Source organism: Cyprinus carpio, chromosome B13, assembly GCF_018340385.1.
Source record: "Cyprinus carpio isolate SPL01 chromosome B13, ASM1834038v1, whole genome shotgun sequence".
NCBI lineage: Eukaryota > Metazoa > Chordata > Actinopteri > Cypriniformes > Cyprinidae > Cyprinus > Cyprinus carpio.
Window position 1 is genome coordinate 16,066,110 of NC_056609.1, and position 19,457 is coordinate 16,085,566.

At 35.4% G+C, this 19,457-nt stretch overlaps 1 protein-coding gene across 7 annotated transcripts in view; it reads left to right on the forward strand.

Moving 5' to 3' along the window:
- khdrbs2 (KH domain containing, RNA binding, signal transduction associated 2) overlaps positions 1-19,222 on the forward strand; it is a 63,573-nt gene extending 44,351 nt beyond the window's left edge. Inside the window, exons 7-14 of one of the 7 annotated variants that reach the window (XM_042736873.1) lie at positions 6,195-6,277; positions 6,390-6,448; positions 8,356-8,442; positions 10,327-10,374; positions 13,482-13,596; positions 16,317-16,408; positions 16,686-16,757; positions 17,014-19,222. In XM_042736873.1, the coding sequence (XP_042592807.1) occupies positions 6,195-6,277; positions 6,390-6,448; positions 8,356-8,442; positions 10,327-10,349 (252 nt within the window). In that variant the 3' untranslated portion in view covers positions 10,350-10,374; positions 13,482-13,596; positions 16,317-16,408; positions 16,686-16,757; positions 17,014-19,222. Of the gene's footprint in view, positions 1-6,194; positions 6,278-6,389; positions 6,449-8,355; positions 9,834-10,326; positions 10,375-13,481; positions 13,597-16,316; positions 16,409-16,685; positions 16,759-17,013 lie in introns of those variants that run through there. The other 6 variants (XM_042736874.1, XM_042736875.1, XM_042736876.1 and 3 more) reach the window with 6 other exon arrangements.
- Positions 19,223-19,457: the final 235 nt, after the last annotated feature.

Here is a 19,457-nt window from a genome sequence, read left to right on the forward strand (position 1 = left end):
ACTTATTACCAACGTGAATTGAGTTCTGCTGGAGAGCCTCTGTATTACTGGAGACATGAAAAACGTGGAGTAATTGGTTCTGGGGTAGGCAAGTGGGGGAAAAAGGACTAAGAAATGAGCAGTTCACTAGGAACATATTGTATACCTTTCAAAATCTTACCTTGCCAATCCTCAACCTCGATTTTTACCTAGACTTTTAGAATTCCAGAATGTGCATGTATATTTGTGGAAATATATATAAGTGCATATAAAAGTGTAAATGACTATGTACTGGTGTATCTTGTTTCTATATTTTATATATTACACATAGAGAGAGTGATCTGAATCTGAAAATTGAATCTTGTATTACTTATTCACATTTCTTTGGTAAGAATCATTTCAAAGATTCAAGATCTTTCTGAATCATATTACATTTGTGTGATTAACATAACAGCAGAAGAGTTATATTACAGTAATATCAAACAATTATGCGAAAGTTTATAAATAATGAAATACTATAGTCAAATTAAAACTTTTACTGAAGTGACATAATGACCTGTTTTGAATAGGAAGTGCAGTTTTTTAAAAACCCAATTATCCATTTATAATATTGGGGTGAAATGGTTTATGGGTAATTTTTGATACATGTAGATATTAAATATGTAAATATAACATTTATTAATAACAATAAGATATTAGATTTTTTATTTTTTTGCCATGGATATTTTATCCAAACCCTTAAAAGTAATATGTCCTTCCACTTGTCATTAAAAAATGACATACTGTATAGTGTGTGTAATCAACAAGCAGCTTTGAACATATTATTTTGAAATGTTACAGCAGTCTAGTTTTCAGCTAAGCTACAGAGATATGTGTATATATGTGTTCAATAGAAATAGTCTGTTTTCTTTCTGTTATTAATTTGTTGTCTGCTTCTACACAAAATTAAACTGTCATCCAGGTTTAAGATGTATAAAATGAAAGACACATGAATATCCACTGTTGTGTGGCAGGGTTCTGCTCTTCTTGTTGGTGAGGATTTGAATCCAGTTAATCACAGCTCTTATGTATATCAGCCGAGCCGTGCCAGAGTGCCTCTTCCTCTCCCTCTCAGCACAACAGCTTTACTCAAAGATCACAAGTGCTTTCTCAGAGGGCTCTTCACTCTTCTACAATCCAGTCAGACACTCCTCTATGAGCTGACGCCCCTTTTCCTCCCACAAAATAAACAGAGCTCTGAATGTCGCTAAGCAGAAAACGAGACCGCTATTACATTTCAAAATAATAAGTTCAAAGCTGCTTGATGATTTGTAATTTTCAGCTTTTTTATCCGTTGGCCATTGTTTGTGTTGTTTGATGTTAAAATACTTTTTCTTATCCCAGCTTAATATGCAGGGTGCTTATATGCTAATTTTAGGTTGAGTATGCTAAAAAAAAAAAGTATAAACACTGAGGCTCTGTGGTGTTATCAAAACATTTTTTTGTTTGTTTGAGTATCCTGACCAGCCCAGCATAGCAACAGTGTCTCAGCCAATGGTGTTAGTTTGGGGAGGGGCTATATGTTTGTCTTGACCAATGGCAAACAGGAAAAAGGTGTTTGAGAACAATAATTATTTTTCCATTTCTGTTCGGTAATTCTAGTGGTGCAGCGATAACACACTGGAGAATTTTTTTTTTTTTATATGTGAATTCAAAATATGTTTATTTGTGTTTTGAAGATGAACTAAAGTCTTGCAGGTTTTGAATGACTTGAGGGTGAGAAACTGATGACTGATTTTTCATTTTGGGGTAAACTAACCCTTTAACTGCCTCACAGTTTTCTTTTTTCCTGCATAATATACTGTTTTAATGTGCTAACTGTTTGAAAACCCAATTAAAAAGCCTTCTAAGGTCACAACCAACTCACTGTGGATAAATAAATGAAAAGGGTCAATCGCTGTGAAAGAAGCCCTTGAGTGTCTCGGATAGTATCGCAGTAAACCTCTTACACACACAATCACACACCACTTCACATGGCAAAAGCCAATTCAAGGTGCAGAATAGAATGTTGTGAAAAGGCTTCACTCGCACTATTTCAAAGCAAGGTTCTCACCACGGCTGTAATTGTTTTTTAACAATGGACTCGCTTACACCGCTGACTTGACATTTCTGAGGTGAACTAATTATTGAAATGGAATTCTTCATGCAGAACTCCCTCGTTGAATAAAACAGATGTACGACATACTCTTCGAGAAGAAGTTTAATAATATCCTGCTGAAGAGATGCATGTGGAGTGCCTAGAGGCTTAAAATATTATTTCAGCTCTGCACATGAGAAGGCAGTTAAAAAACTGGGAAAAGTAGCACTTGTGCTTTTGCTGTGAAAATATCAAGGAGGGATGAGCTGCATGTCATTACCAGTTAAATTGTTGTGTACAGTACACGCAAATATCAGCCCTTATGATTTCTATGAGCTACAGTATATTTACTGGTTAGTGATTACTGAATCAAGGGAACACTGGCTACGGCTATCACAACTCCTTGTCGTGCATGAAATAACGCCTATTAAAATTTATTGCAACATGATTTGCAAATGCGCAGTAGATTGCTCCGTTATAGGAATTGCTGCTTCTGAAGGTTAGAAGTAATAGCCTACTTGTCTGTCATCAGCTTACTGAATTAGTTATTTTATTTGGGTGATTGTAAAAGTTTATGTAACAAGTAATATGTGCTCCTGTATTTCTACAGTGAGATCTTTGGCAATAAACAGTCCTATTTTATCACATTTCTGCTGCCACTTTCTTAGTACTGGCAAACGACTGTGCTTTCAGGCAAAGCCAGTGCTTTCTAAACTGTTATTTTAGCTCTATAAATATTCATGTGGTTGTTCTTGGGTTGGTGGAAGGATAAAAATAGATATATCAATTATTTGTATTTCCAGTTTGTAAGTGGTTAGATCTTTTAATTCTGTGGGGAAAAATCATATAAAAAATTTAAACCTGACTCCTGGCCATAGATTTGCTTGAATAAATTATTTGAGATATTGTTTTCCTAAAGCAAAGACTGTGTAAATCTGTCCTGAAAAATATGTGATGATTTCTCTACATATGGAGCAACACATGGTAATTGACATATTTGCATGGATATGTATGGAGAAACTCAGAGAACAGCTGTTTTAGAAAAATAATCTGTTTAATCAGATACTCAACAAACCACAACGATACCATGCAGTTAATTTTAACATATATCAACATAATAGTTATTTTACAAAGAATTTCCCATACCAGCATAACTAAATTCCACTTAAACTCATGATTCTAATATATTTAATATACAGTGCTACATAAATATTGTTATTTATTTCCTAAACATCGGCCAATTGGTTTTGACTAGTGAATTACTGATGCAAATACAAACAGAGATGCCAATTACAATACCAACAAAACAAAACAAATCAAAACTCTAGTTTTGTGTCAGAACACTGGTCTTTCTGCCTTCATTATCCTTTTCCCAATAAACTGTGGTTAACTGAACATAATATTTAATTCATTTAAACCTATTAGTCACTAATCACCATGATATGAAATGCAGTTTCCCTTTAATATAAAATTGATGTGCAATGAAATCCCATTTTGATTATGTTTGAAAGAATTATGTGTCCATTCAACATTTGCAACAATCAGAATGGACTATTAAATAGATATATGGCCTATTGGATGTCAGTATATTTCAGACTGCTCCATCCTGTCTGGCCTTAAGCCCATGTTTGCTCATACTTCAAACTGAAAATATTAGCCCTGAAAAATTGGTTGAGAAACAAGTGGTAGACAAAGAGGATTCAGTAAGCAGACGGAATCACAGACAAAAAGCATTTTCAACCATTCATTTCCCTTTGCTGCTCTCCAGTGAGGAATCATATTCAGTTGCTGTTCCACACGGAGATCAGTCACTGTCAAGAGGTGTTGGTGGTTGTCAATTGATAATGAAGCTGAGTATTGAAGACCTTTGGCTGTCTGCTGTATTAATTACTCTTGCAGTGCTCTCTGCCACTTGATTTATTTCCTGTTAGCTTGCTCAATAGGACCAGAGTTAATTGCTCTTTCAAACGAGTGTTGAAATGTAACGATCAAGCACCATTAACTAGAGCTTGCTCAAATTATGCGCAGTGGCTTGTAAGTGCATGTTAAAGTCAAAAAGCTCAGACACAAGGACCTCCTAAATAACACTTTGTTATTAAACTAAGTAATATCCTGGCCACATAGTGTTTGCATAGATGCACAAGACCTCTCCATACTATAAAGTACTAAATAGTTTCATATAGATGTTTCAATGTGATTTCATGTGTTCCTTTTGTAGAATGTTTTGTTTCTAACTTTTTGACATATAGGAATAGACATTAGTCAGAGTAGAGCCATATTTAATTTCTTTCAGGAAACGAGGATGTACAGTGCATTTAATGATTTGTACTGTAATGATAGTCTGATGGTCAAATATGTGATCGAATTGAATTATTTAGAGAACCGGCCACTTTAAAATGCTATGGAGAAAGTCGAACAGTATCTAAAAATACAAAAAAAAAAAAAACTAAAAAGATTAATGAAAAGAGGAGAAAACAGTCTTGAACCAGCACTATCATATATTGAAATCTTTTTAAACTACTAATGACCACCTTTACTAGAATTTATCACGTTTTATTGTAGGCTCATTTATTGTGTAAACTTGTTGTAGAATTCATGTAAGATGATCTGTTGAGAATAGCTTTTTCCCTATACATTTTTATTACAACTGTGGCATGTTCTAGCTATTGGTTCTAAAAGTGCAGGCGATTGTTTCTTTATAACAAATGCTATTTTGATTAATTTTCATTTTTAGTTGAACTATTCTGTTCGTTCATTAAATGTCATAGCAGACAAAAAGAACACATCTCCATCTTTGCAAATGTTAAAATGAAAGCTACTCCTTCTGTTCTTGATGAAATGACCCTATTAAATTGGTAGGTCAGTCACTACCTCTCACTGTTCTACCAAAATGTATTTCCTTAGAGTGCTGTTGGTATTAGAGTGATTGGCATGTTCTGAAATATGCCATTAATAGTAAAACATGCTGTTTCTTCTATACACTGCTGCTTAAGATATGCATAGAACTCTATCAAGAGGACATGTTAACAAACCAGTCAATTAGAGGGAGAGGACAGAACCCTGACCCTATTAGCACGAGGAAAATCTAATAGAAGGAAACTTGTGTGTTAGATCTCCTGAACAACTTAATCCCTGGCATAATCCATAACTTTAATTTAGTCTAATCCTTCGTCGTACTCATAAAACCTGACTGTTGTGCAGAATTGTAATGTAAAGGGAATAGACAGGGTCAAAATAGCGTACCCAGGTTTTTCTGACAGATTAGGCCTAATAAAAAAGGGAAGCGCTTTCAGTTGGTCTGTGTGAACAACAAAATGGAAACACCACACTTGATGTTATGCATTTGTGAATTATTTGGAGTTTACCCTATAGTGAGTTGTTTTAATCAATCCAAAACAGTGTCATCAGCACAAAATTGTGTATTTAGCATAGGACGAAGATGAATTTTCATTTTATGATGCTGTGTATCTTTTACAGGCCAAAACGTCTTATTGTTGGGGAGTATCTCACAGACACAAACAAATTTTAATAGTCATACAAATGTGCTCCATTTTGTTTATACAAAACAGAATGTCCCATTCAGATACTTTTCCCCAAAAGATTCTTATGTGCTGCTGAATTTCCATTAGGCCAAAATATAAATCCAGACATTAAAATATCACAATTGCATAGTAAAATATGTGCTGCATATTCAGTATGTGCATTGTAAAAAGAAAAATTTCTTTCAATATCAATGAAAGCTTAAGAAATAGTGTATGGATGACATGAGTCATGTAGGATCTCCTGAACATCTCATCATGAAGTTTTAATCTGTTTATTGTTTCTTTTGTCTGTAATACTTGATCGACCTAGGCATTATCCACTTGTCTTCAAACATGGCAAATGAGACAATTGTCGCTCATTGATCAATATTTTCTGTTGGACATGATTCAGCTGTGCCAGTCCTCCACTCTGGGAGTATATTTACTAGAGAAATCCTATTGCGGTGTAATTAAACATTGATTTTTCAACCCTAAACAATTAGAGTGCTGCTTTGAGACAGATTCAGTCCTGTAGCGTCGCCCTCTGTGATTATTCTTTTGTGTTTCTGTGATTTCAGGGATATGATGATGGTTATGATGGGGAATATGATGACCAGAGTTATGAGGGCTATGATGACAACTACAGCAACCAGTCAAAAAGGTGCACATTTAGTTTTAAAAGACGTTTTGTCACAACATGAGCTAATTAATGCTTAACTTTGACTCTAAGGATCTGTCAAAATGTCTCATAAGAATTATTTTCCCTCCTACAGTGTCTCAGAATATTATGAATATGGACACGGTAATAATGATGAAGCCTACAATAATTATGGTAAGCATCTTATCTACAGTTCTTCTAAAACAACATCACTTTTTCATCAATTTTCTTTTAGCTTACTTGGAAACTATTAGGATTTTAGGTTGTTAATTTTGAATGGTGCACCACAAAGAGAAACATCCTCTTGCATAGCAGTAGTTTGCATGGCAGGCAGGCTGAAACTCAGTCATGGCACATTGCCCACACCAGTGAGAAACCTCTTTGCCTCATTCATTTTCCATATTGCTGTTAAATGTTTCAGAGCTAAAGGTAAGGAAAAACACCTAGCGGCATTTGCCAGTTGTTAAATCACAGAGGCCCAGGACACAGCAGCTGCCATCTTACCTTACTAGTCTGCTTCAGGGCTGGGTTTTAAGATGCACTTGAAATCGTGGACTTGAGCCAGTGGAGAGCTGGAGGCGTTGCTGAGGCCCACCAACAGAGTTAGAATGGCCTTTCAGCCATTACTTTGGCTTTTGAATATGTGCCCTCTGTGGATTACATTTGATGCAGTATTCCCTCTGTTCTCGGCATGGATTGATGTTTTCCTCTGATGCCAGTTTTCCAATGTATATGTGCCTGTTCATTCATTTTGTATTGTTGCAAATTGTGCAGTGGAGTGTCAAAGTGTTAACAGGAATGAGTTGACGTTTTGCCACTTCTTGACTTGAAACCAAGATTTCATTGTGTTAGGAAAGGTTTTGCCCACTTCACCTTAAAGAAAAAAAAAAAAAAAGGTAATTGAGACTCTGTATCTCACAATAGCGATTTTCTGACTTCCTATTGCACACAGTGTCTTTAAGTTTCACAGCTGCAGCTTTGTTTCTCACAGCTTTTTGGTTAAAAGACAATATTTAGTAATATTACCGATTTAACTACACTACACTTTCAGATAAGAACCAAATTTGAACTAAATTGAGCTGGATATTGACACTAACTTTGCAACAATGACCCTTTTATTAAACTGAATTGAAACAATATTAAACTAAATAGAGTTAAATAATAATAATAATATTAGGTTCATAATTGATTAACTTGATAAAGTCAAGTCACATTTATTTATATAGCACTTTTTGCAACTGTTTCAAAGCAGCAAGAAAAAAGTAATACATTTTGACTTTTTTCTCACAATTTTGACTTTATTTCTTATTTTTAACGTATCTCACATACCTATTGTATTTTTACTCAGTGGTGGAAATAGACTTCCATAAGATTGCAATGAGCAGAGATAGTTTTTCACAGTGAGGAGGAACTAAGGGGGAAAGCTATTAAATATAATGTGAGTGAGGGAGGGCTGTTGTGCGGTAGTGATCATTACACAGAATACCAGAATAAAAGGGATTTTGTCATGATGTATAATGGTTTTTCCTCCTTTCTCTGTGAAACGGTAGTTAGCAACAATGAAGGTTAAGGTTCTTTGCCTTGAAGGCGGGCTGATTGTTTCCTCAATGGCCCAGCGATCACACTCAGAGAACCTAATGGAGCATCGGCTCCCAACACATACTGTATTTAAATGACAGCAGGGTCATACTGTGAGCTCAGCCAGGAGTTCATGCCTCATCTGCTTTGCCTTTGGTAACTGATAATTAGGGCAATGTGACATTGTATATTTCTCAAATCTACGATAATGTACCGAGGCGAACATGCAATGCCCTAGATGGGATGCGGGAATGGGGCTCTAAATGAATTATTGAAATGTATATGTAAAATCATGTTCAGTTTATCATTTTGTAATGTTTAGAACAAAAAAGCATTAAAAATTGTCATAGCATTGCATTTCACCCATTTAAAGAGGCTCCTCTCCTCTACATTCACTTGTGTTAAATTGTGTCCATTTTTCTCTGAGATACTTTAAATGAAGTCTGTTGCAACTGTTTTAAGCAGTTCTGCATTTTCCCCCTGTTTAATCATTCTACTTTTAGCAGAAGAGGACTGGATATCATCGCGGCCCAACCTCAAAGCTCCAGCATCAAGACTTACTCGAGGGGGCTACAGAGATCACCCCTATGGTAGATATTAAAGGTGCTCCAGATCATGTGACCTTCATACAACGTCAACCTTATTTACTAAATAATCAAAAATTGGATTTTTAAGTGATAGGTCAGTCATGTTTTTAAACTCACACTAACCTTGGGAGGGGGTGGGGGGGGGTAGGTTTGGGAAGCGACATGGTCCCTCTTCTTATCTGAAACTGTTGACTACTTTGTATATGACAACTTATGAACGTAAATTCTGGCCAGGATTTGGCAGTGTACTTTTGTCATTGAATGCTCCTTCCTTTAGTTTTCCATTGTTTGTCCCCCAAATGTAAAGCATGGAATTAGCCACACATTATGCTTCCCTGACTTTGGGAACCTTTGCGTTAAGACAAAAATGTATGAGGAGAGACTCATTATGTACATAACATCTTTCGTAATACTTCTTGATTTGATGATGGTAAATACTGAGTTTGTACATTTAATTTTGATATCAGTATTGGGTTTGAAAGCAATTGGCTATGTATGTAGCCACATCCAAGTGCTTTGCTTTGTGTGTAGCTTGTATTTGTACATAAAAATGTAATAAAAAGGATGTAAAGCGCCTTGTGTAAGCTTCTCTAAATAGGTGATCATAATTGTTAAACTTGTGTTGCTATAATTTGTTAATAAAGATGAGATCATTTTTGTAAAATTAGATTAGGTACGTACTTGTCTCTAGTAATAAATGCCTGTATGACCTGAGGAAATGGATAATATGTTTTTTTATAGATATCTATTTAACAAAGAAAAGCCACAAAAAGGAACCGTAGAGACGTTGTCAAGTCATTTTGTGTAATAATAGATAAGCTTCATTAATAGAATTAAACTTTGTTAAATAATTTTTAACATTAGCTCTAAATTGTTCATTGACTCATGATTAGTCATTTAAATGTTTAACATGTTAATGGAAATCAACTGTTTAGACCAATAAATTGAATCTTTTTTAACACACTCTTTAAGCTTCAGCTTATTAAACAATAAGTCGGACTGACTTGTCTGCTCTAACGTGACTCTGAGAATGATATGGAGATTCAGGAGGTAAGAACGTCCCCATATTCCAATAAAATGTTCTAAGTGCCTTCAGCCTTTGGTGTTAACCACTGTAGCCAAAGTGAATATGGCTGATATTCACACTGTTTCATCACTCGCAGAAGTGAATGGGATCCAGTTAAAATGCTTTATCTCTGCTACCTACAGTATATTTTCCTCTTTTGCTATTTATGTTAATGAACATCAGAAGGCTGCATCTGTGTTGTAATACCAATGCTTTTAAATATCAGCACTATTGAGGCCCCATAGAGACCTGAACTCTTTTTTGTGACTATTAGAACTGAATGCTGACGCGTATTAAGACTTCGAAAGGATGACTAAACGTTAAGCAGGTAACCCTAATAATAACTCTAATGTTGCGAATGCCAGTCATAAATTAAGTTATTTATACTTCAAAAAGTAAACCTGCCCTCACTAACCCCAAATAAATGCCTCTGCCCTCTAAATCCGCTAATAAAGTTAACTAGTGACATCAAAAATGACTTAAAAAAAACAAAACAATTAACAATCCATCTTTTAAAAGAAGCTAAAACTGATCTTTAATACCTAAACTAAGCTTTTTAACCAGACACGCTGAAAAAGATGGTTGCTCTCAAATCATATTCTGCTCTGACAGCTTTTGTCCAGCCCCACAAATTGGTTTACTTTTTTGATAGTAACATATGCTTTGTCAAACTGTTTTCAATCCATCTGTTATTTGTGCATGCGAGTGTAGGTTTGTTTTGACTTGTAGTCTCACTCATTGTCTCTTCTTACTTCATTTTGTGTATTATACTAATAGCGCCTCGAAATCTATATCCTAAATTTGATTTATCCTTCCAACAGGTACCAGTCTCTCTGTGAGCTGAGATGCAGTGGATTGAGTCAGACTGGGTAAGCTGCAAAAGTGTCTCTGAACATGATAACAAATGCATTCAAATGTAGTTTAGGTATATATTTGCTGGGGTTTATTATGAATTCTTGCCTGATTTTTATTATTATGGAAGTCCATACAGCCATTCATTTCCACCCATATATGTGAGAAACACTCTCATTTAGCAAAAATATGTCATGCTACATTGGAAACACCCAGTATACACATATATGTACCATAGAGCTATCTTAGAGCGAGACAAAACAATAAAGCAAACAATTCTACTTCAAGCTGAGGAGCATGTACTAATGTTTTGTTGTGACAGTACAATTAATAAACCATTTAACAAGTAACACAAACATCCTTTTGGGTTATAGCTTGAAGACAGAAACCCACTCAGTATGATATAGACTTATGGCACTACGCACAGATTAATTGCACCACTAAAATATTAAGTAGTGATTGTATGACCTCGAGTGAAATGTGGCCTTCAGGAACAAAGCTTTGAACATTTGGGTAATTAACTTTTTGTTATTTTTTTTCTTGTATTAAATATGCTGCAGGAGATCCCCGCATGTGAACAGCAATAAGAGACAAAAACACAATATTCCTTGAGACTCACTCTGTTTAGTTTATTTTTTCTTTTGCTAAGGCAATTATGCGCATCAGAAACAAACAAAAATTTGTTAAATCAATTAACGCAACACTTTTAATATCGATTTAAGCTTTTTTAATGCTTGGGCCTTCCAAAATGCATACATTAGTCATTCTATTAATTTTGACCATCGTCACATTATTTTGGTTCTCTTGATGGATGGAAGTCTTTTGTAGAGGTCAGCCATGTTTTATAGTCTAATTAAGGACAAGACAGGGGCATGCTCAAACAGATGCGTTTTTTCACACAGAGAACCATTTGTAAGCCAACAAAGGATGATTAAATCACTGATGCTTATCAAATGGCTTATTTGAGAATTGAAAGGTAATAGGAACGGAAACGATGGCAAAGATGTTTTAGTCACATTAACACTGCTGTGATTTTTGTTAATGGTCTGCATGACATAAATCTTTAACCGTTATATTCAATTTATGTAAAATAGTATATAATTAAAAGTAATGAAAAATGGATTATTCATTATTTCAATAATTTTTATGATATTGTGATTTGTGGACTGGTATGATGCTGAATGGCTTTAGGCTTGCTAATTAAAATGGGCATTATCTTCTAATCAGTGGCACACAGGTGGCGATTTTGCTATTTCACAGTAGTGCCTTCGGCATGAACATGCCAGCAGAGGATTTTGAAGCTTGGATGTATATCTCATTTGTCTTTATACAGTGTTCCATTGTGAAAGAGAGTGCATGAGATCTGATATTTTGAATGCAAATGTGAAGGTGATTAATATGAAAAAAATATCAGTTTATGACTGATCTCACATGTGCTGTGAATTAATGAGACTCATTAGTAACAAGCAACTGGACTTTTCAGGCTGTTAAATCTGGTTTTCTGTGATTCACAATGCATTTTCTTTTTCAATTTTTTTTTTCCTGCGGTGAGGAAGAATACATTTATGACAATAACAGATTAATGCATGATGCTTTCTGTTGGGTGTCTGTAATTCACACACAATACATTCAATTTGCTGTCAAAGACTTTTCTCTGTTGAAAATCACTGTTGTAATCTATGACAGAGTTGGTCATCACATAGTGAGCAAGAGAAAGGGCTTTAGAATCGTCATCACATTTCTTTCGCACAGAGGGAATTATTTGTTTGTATATATAAAAAAATACAGTTATGGCCCAAACAGCAACTTTTATTAAAGCCATGATATTAAAAACTAAGGATACTTTCACAACAATACAAAGGCACAATAACAAAAATTGTTTTTTGTTTTTGGTACATAAAATACCTTCCTCAGCTACTGACAATTTTATATATATATATATATATATATATATATATATATATATATATATATATATATATATATATATATATATATTTGGATTAGTGGCATTTTATTAACATCTACAGAGTAATATCAGCACATCAGAACTTAATAAAAAAAGGACAAATATAAAGATTACCAACATTAACTATCTAAATTTTAAATGACATATAAATATAAAATGTGTAACCAGCTCCAAACACAAGAATGAATGTTAAAATGATTTTGTTAGGCAGCATGGTGCTTGAACACATTACATGCTGGTCCTGTAATTCAGTTCCTTTGGGTTTAACACAGCAGGAGAGCAGAAAAAACAAATGTTAAGGACACAAAGCTCTTAACCATACAAAAAGAGAAATCGACAAGCTCCAATTTCTTAGCAGCATTCAGACCTTCGAAATGTGGGTTGATGAGTCTGTTGGTCTTTTCATCTTTTAAATTATTTAGTTATTTTATTTTACACTCCTGTGATGTTGATATCCCACAATGTAGTGCCTCAGTTAAAGCCATTGTATGGGAATTAACAGACGTTTATGACTCAGGTTTGAAAGAGTGTATGAGCCTTTAGCCTATAGCCTCTTTAGAGGATTCTTCAGGAATGAGCGTGCATAATGGAAAGAGACCAGTTAATCCAGCCTCCATTACTTTTCCATAATCAGTAATCAGTGCAGATGATGTAGAGATTTGAAAATACACTATAAATACACTAAATTCTTTTAAATGAAGCTTGTAGCTTTTATTTAAGCCTGAGAATGTAATGTAAGATGTAATCATTACCTACGTTAAGCTTTCGTACAATCAGCGTGGAGGAGAGTGAAAGAAGATACAGCTTTTTCTTCAGTAGATCATGAATCATAAGCGGTGTATAAAAATCTTTAACAAACAAAACAACTGCATGATGTGGTTTGAGGCAAAGCGACATGTCAGGCTATTAATTCTTCAACAAATACCAGTATGTCAGACTGTGGTCATATTCATGTTATTTCATCTATGTTCAGGCAAGATTTTAGACTGAGGAGGGTATGACTATATCATCAGCAGTTCTCTGACATCAAGTCCTCCCACATATCCAGCTCTATCTCTGGCTTTTATGCTGCCAAGAGTAGGATATCCCTTCCCAGCCTCTCCTTAAACGTTCTGTTTGTTTAACCTGAGTAACATCTCTTCTCTACCGTTGCAGGCCCTCTGCAGTCGATATGTGGAGCATACTGATAAAAACCAATCAGTGAGGGGCTCTGTCTCATTTGGCTGAGGAAGTGCTTATAAACAGTCTGTGCACAGACGCTGGATGCCAGGTAAGTAGTGTGTTTGAAAACATGGAAAGCGTAACCGCAGCATTTCAACATCCAATTACAGAAGCCACATTTCCTTGAGAGGATAGATGCAATTTCTTGTTACATATAGAGTATTGTGTATACCTGCCTCTTACAAGTGTACAGAAAGCTTAGCGAAAATATATTATTATACGTATATTACTTATAATAACAGTATATCAGATTATACAACACTTAAGTGTAGTTCACAACAAGGATGATAACTATTGTGATAACTATAAGTATAAAGTAATAATATTTGTTGTAATTCTGTGATCACAGCTATAACAATGATGACATAGAGGAACAATATTGATGGAATATCTTTCAGAACTATTCTTTTTCCACCTGATGAATAATAAAAAACATTGACAGCCAATCAGAATCCACCCGACCTTAAAGAGCTCAAGCATTTAAAGAGGCAAACAATAAAGTGAGCGACGTGACATACAGCTAAGTATGGTGACCCATACGAAGAATTTGTGCTCTGCATTTAACCCATCCAAAGTGCACACACACAGCAGTGAACACACACACACCGTGGGCAGCCATTTATGCTGCAGCGCCCGGGGAGCAGTTGGGGGTTCGGTGCTTTGAACAAAAGAACAAAAGACTTAAACTACTTCAGTCTGTGTGCACTGAATTTATTTAATACACGAGTTTCACAATTTGAGTTGAATTACTGAAATGAACTTTTCCACGACATTCTAATTTAATGAGATGCAGCTGTATAGTATCCACAGTAACATCTGTTGTACTGTTTGCATGATACAGTGTCTGCCCCTTTAAATGCTCAATCTTGTTAATGTTGGGTGGATTCTGATTGGCTGTCAATGTTCCTACATGTTGTTATCATTCTAGAGTCTCACTGATAATTAAATGCTATAGTTATCCCTATAGTTATTGTCCGTGCTGTGAACGGGCCTTTAGTTCTTTTCCTCAGATTTGATTGGCTGAGCAGCATTCCATAAGTGTCAATAAAAAGGCCAGAATTTCTAGGACTTTTACCCTTAGTAGCTTAGTTTATGGGTGCATCATTAAATCATTAATTGCTTTGCTCAAAACCACAGAAATTAAACGCAACTGCTTCAGTCGTAACTATTTTAGTTATATATTCACAAAGTAACTGGCAATATTGTGTGCAAATGTGAGTTACTCAATATTAACGTCTTATATATTGAACTGTTGAAAAAATATTACACTTGCAATCATTTTTCTGGTCTGAATATCAGCACAACCCACAGCCATATCGCAGCTGTGCTTCAAAACCGCAGCACTTTTGATCATGTGATAATCAAATATTCAATTCAGCATGCGAGACACAATGTAATTATCCTTTAGTTTTTAATGAATCTCAATTAGTAGCAGTCCCACTCTTCTCATTATAGAGAACTTTCCTCTTCATTTAATAAGCACTCCATACGCTTTAGGAAGATATGCATTTGTGACTTATCCTGTCTCTTCTAGTGAAAATCACACTCCTGTAGTACCTCCTGAACACATCACCTGGAAAATGCAGCCATGTTTGCATATCATGTGTTTATTTTTAGTGTTCGACTGATTAGTATTATGGGGGTATAATGGATTCCAGAATTATTTGTGCTGTTTTGGCAGACACATTGCACCAAGCCATTCTCATGCTGAGCTTATAACTGTGTGAGCCAGGGGCCACATTCCCAGAGTGCCTAGCGCCTGTTTGTGAATTCAGAGTGCAGCGAGCCTTGCTGTTTTCACCTGTTTTCATGTAATCAGTTTACCACTCACCCAGCTCTTCATCTGTTTAATTCTTTGCAAATTACGGCTGTTTTAGGAAGTTAATTGCTCTGCTGTGATTCAAGGACATTTGAAAACAAGACAATAAGTGATTCATTTAAAACTTTGAGTAAAATCTTTGTGGAAAATGGCATTTGAAACAAGGAGGTCATCGAGAAATCTTCCCATTAGCATTCCCATTCATGAGCTGTACGAAGTACAAGGGAAAAACTGTTGCTTCCAACTTTATGTCAGAATATGAAACTAATTTTAAATTGGCCCTTAATGGAGAAAGAATTTTTATATCCTCATAATACCCCCCTACTACTCAGGTGGCCCTAACATGATAACCAGACAAACCTTGACAAACCTTGATAAAATGCTCCACTGCTCATAAAGCATAGTAGTAATTGTAGTAATAGTTTGTATTTTAATTGCATTTATGATTCACTCTAACAAATTTGATTTATGCTAATGCTTGCTTTTTTTTTTTTTTTTTTTGTTATGCACCAAAAGCTGTGAAGATTATGTTATGATTGAAGAGTCAATTAATGCAGTCGGACCAAGAATTCAGAGGTTTGACAGTGATACAATGACACCATCTGCTTGCAGGAGTGCACTTGCGCTCTCTTATTCTCTGCTATTATGGTAACACTACACACTTGGCAAGTTGACTGAGGGATTTGTTCTGGAAACCAAAGATAATTGCAGGGCTGCAGACAACAGCATCCAACTGACAGATGCTTGTCAATGTAACTGCGCTTTCTCGAGGTCACTGCCAACATTGCTCATGATGCGTTTCAGCCCACAGTTTATGAGCTGTCTTACTTGTGTATGATAATTTTCTTGTATTGGCAGATGTTGGTGGAAAAGCATAAAAATGCACCAGAATTAATGGTGTGAAGAATCCAAACACAAAAAATGATCTGTTTCTTTTCTTTCCACACCAGTGTTGCACTTCTCATTTCCATGGATCTGAATAGAGCTGATCTTGACTGAACATCACTGCAGGGCACAGATGACCACTGCGTATCAATCTTGTGTAAGTCACTGTAAATTCACACTTGGTTTGTGACAGATGGGAAAGGACTGCATGAGAAAGCTTTTAGATACTGCAGTAAAATGAAATAAAAAACACAGGTTGATAACATCAGAAATAAAAATAAATAAATGGTGCTTACTGGCTGGTATGTATTGATGTAGAATATAGAGTCCTGTAATATATAATCCTATTTTTCCCAGTCAAAAAGATACATTTATGAGAATTTGTCTTTGGAGTGACACTAAGTTAAGACTCATGTTTTTATTGTCTTTTTCAGTGAAATGAAATCTGAACAGCGTCTTATGAGATGGGCCTCACCCTGGATTGGCTCATTCAGACCACGTAGAAGGTCCAAGCAGATACCTTCAAGTTGTATCACATCCAGTTTGAATTCTTTAAAGACCCATAATTTCAATATGGCATTATGGTGTTAAGATCAATATAGCAACATAAGGCATGCCACATATTGTGGTATAATATGAGGCTATGTTGATCCTAACATTGTTTTCAGGTTTAAATCCTTTCTCATGCACAGTGCTATGCTGTAAGGTCTTGAATTTTTTGGTCATATATCCTCTTTTTGCTTAATCTTTTTTATCCCACAGGACAAAAAAGGACATAATTGGATTAAATGGCTGTTGAAGATGGAGTATATTTTGTCTAAGTACGTCATCTACGCTATGTCACCTCAGTGACAGCTAAATGAGAAGGTTTAACATGGTGCATTAAATCTTGATAGATATGCAACCACTTACAGCTAAATACTTATAAATATCTTCATGCAACACAAACAGTTTTCTTGTATTTTGGGGGCTATAGAAGCAGCTTGTTTCTGTATTCTGCCACAGTGTCATCTGTGAGCATATGACTCAGTTTGCTCTTTGTATGTCATTACTAGCAGTGTTGAAATACAGCACATATTACTCATCAGAACCTGTGCTTTCAAAGCCTGAGGCTTCAAAAAATATTTAACAGTTAGACAATACATACAGTAAGTGAATTTCACACAAAGGCTCATCTTCATTGAAATATTGTATGTAATCAAAATCCAGTACATAAATCTACACATATTCTCATTAATGCTTTGAGTTCCTCAGCTGAATGTGTTTTGAGCTTTTTCTCCTTGCAGTGGAAATTTCAAAACATCCAATCATGTTTTTTTTTCAAGTGGCATTTTAACACCGTCTAAGTGCCCTTGAGGTTATCAACACAGCTCAGACCGAATTTTAAAATTAAATTTCCTTATGACTGTACAAATGAAACAGCATCATTCTGGAGAATGTGAAAAGCTTGTAGGATTAAATGCATATACCTCAAAGCAATCCATAGTTTGTACAGAATGGTTTGTCAAATAGGAGTTTGCACACATCTCGACTACAACAGTAAAGATAACATTTAAACACATTTTTTTCTAGTCATAAATAAGTTTTATCTCTGAAACCAGTATGAAACCAGTTTACTGCCAGTTTCACTCAGCAGTATTCAGCAAATCTACCAGGTCTCTCTGTTATTATCTATGTGGTACAGGGAATAAAGGAAATGCTTTTATTTATTTATTTTCAATAGTGAGAAATGTGAACTCACCCACAATCAAATTAAAATACTCTTCATCGTAATGCTCCAGTGAAAGTACATGTCCTATAAAAAAGTGAATTCTCTCATGCATTGCAATACATAGAAGTACCACTGATAAAATCATGACCAGCAACACGGTTTTATACTTAACAGTACATAATAAAGCTTTGAAACACACCTTTGCATGAAGTCTTATAGTGTTTATTTCAGTTCTAGACGTGTGCTGAGATCTTTAGACTTGAGTAATTGTTCCCATCATGCAGTGTTCTGTTTCAACTCTAATCAAACACACCTGAACCCCATCAGGGTCTATAGGTTCACATGGAAATCACTGGCAGATGCTCTGGAACAATAGGCTAAGTAACAATAACAGTAGTTTAAAATATACTCCTCATCCAAAGTTGAATATTGGAAAATGTATGCTGGTTTGTCCTGTATGTATTCTTCATGTGACAGTTTCGGTTGTTGAATATTGTTATATTTATACAGAGTGTTTTCAATACTCACAAGTGGAGTGCACTTCAGAATAGTGATGTTATCATGCATAGATATGGAAGAATGCTATAGCAGACAATAATTTATTATAGAAAAACTGGGAAAGAGACTACTGGACAAAAATACAATGCTAGAATTTTTTATTCTGTGAAAATACTGAATACTTGTGCGATTAAACCTAGGAATCTGATGCTGGATATTTGAAACATTGCATCATTTCATATAATGCATCTTCTATTAGTTGAGAACATATTTTACAGGAATGACAGGGCAAGAGAGCGTAAAGTGTAAGCCTGTCTGACAGGACTAGCTTTCTCACACAAATGCCTGCAAACACTGTGAGCTTGAGTGTACCATCATTAAAGTGTGCAGCAGACCCTGGTGTGACTTTCTCTGACGTTAATAAATGGTGTGCAGTGCAGTGCCAAGCACAAGCATGTCCCTTCATTAGGCAGCTAGGCCCACCGCTGACATAAGGGCCAGATGTCACAGGGGCTCTTTCCTGCACCAATCTGTCCCCAGCAGCAGAGATGAGGACAAAATACAAAGCCCCTGTCTTGCGCCGCATCTGAGGGCCGTCTCTGTGACAGTGAATAAGCGTGTCTGATGTCTGGCATCTGGCAAGTTGGAGCTAACGCATGGAAAAGGCTGCAGTGGAGCTCTGAGAGGTGCTCTGTCAACTGCAATGTTCAGGGATTTTCATCATGTCTGTATTATTACCGCAAGGAGGGAAATCTGTGTCTGAGTGTCTAGTTATATTGCAGTGCATTTACACTGTTTAAATGGCTCAGCTATAAATATATATATATATATATATATATATATATATATATATATATACATATAGATACAGATATAGATATACTGAGAAATATATGCTGTATATAATTCTCAGTTGTGCCTTGAGTATAGTATAATTCTGTATATATACATACATGCAAAAATATATATATATATTTGTTCCATAAGTGTATAGTCC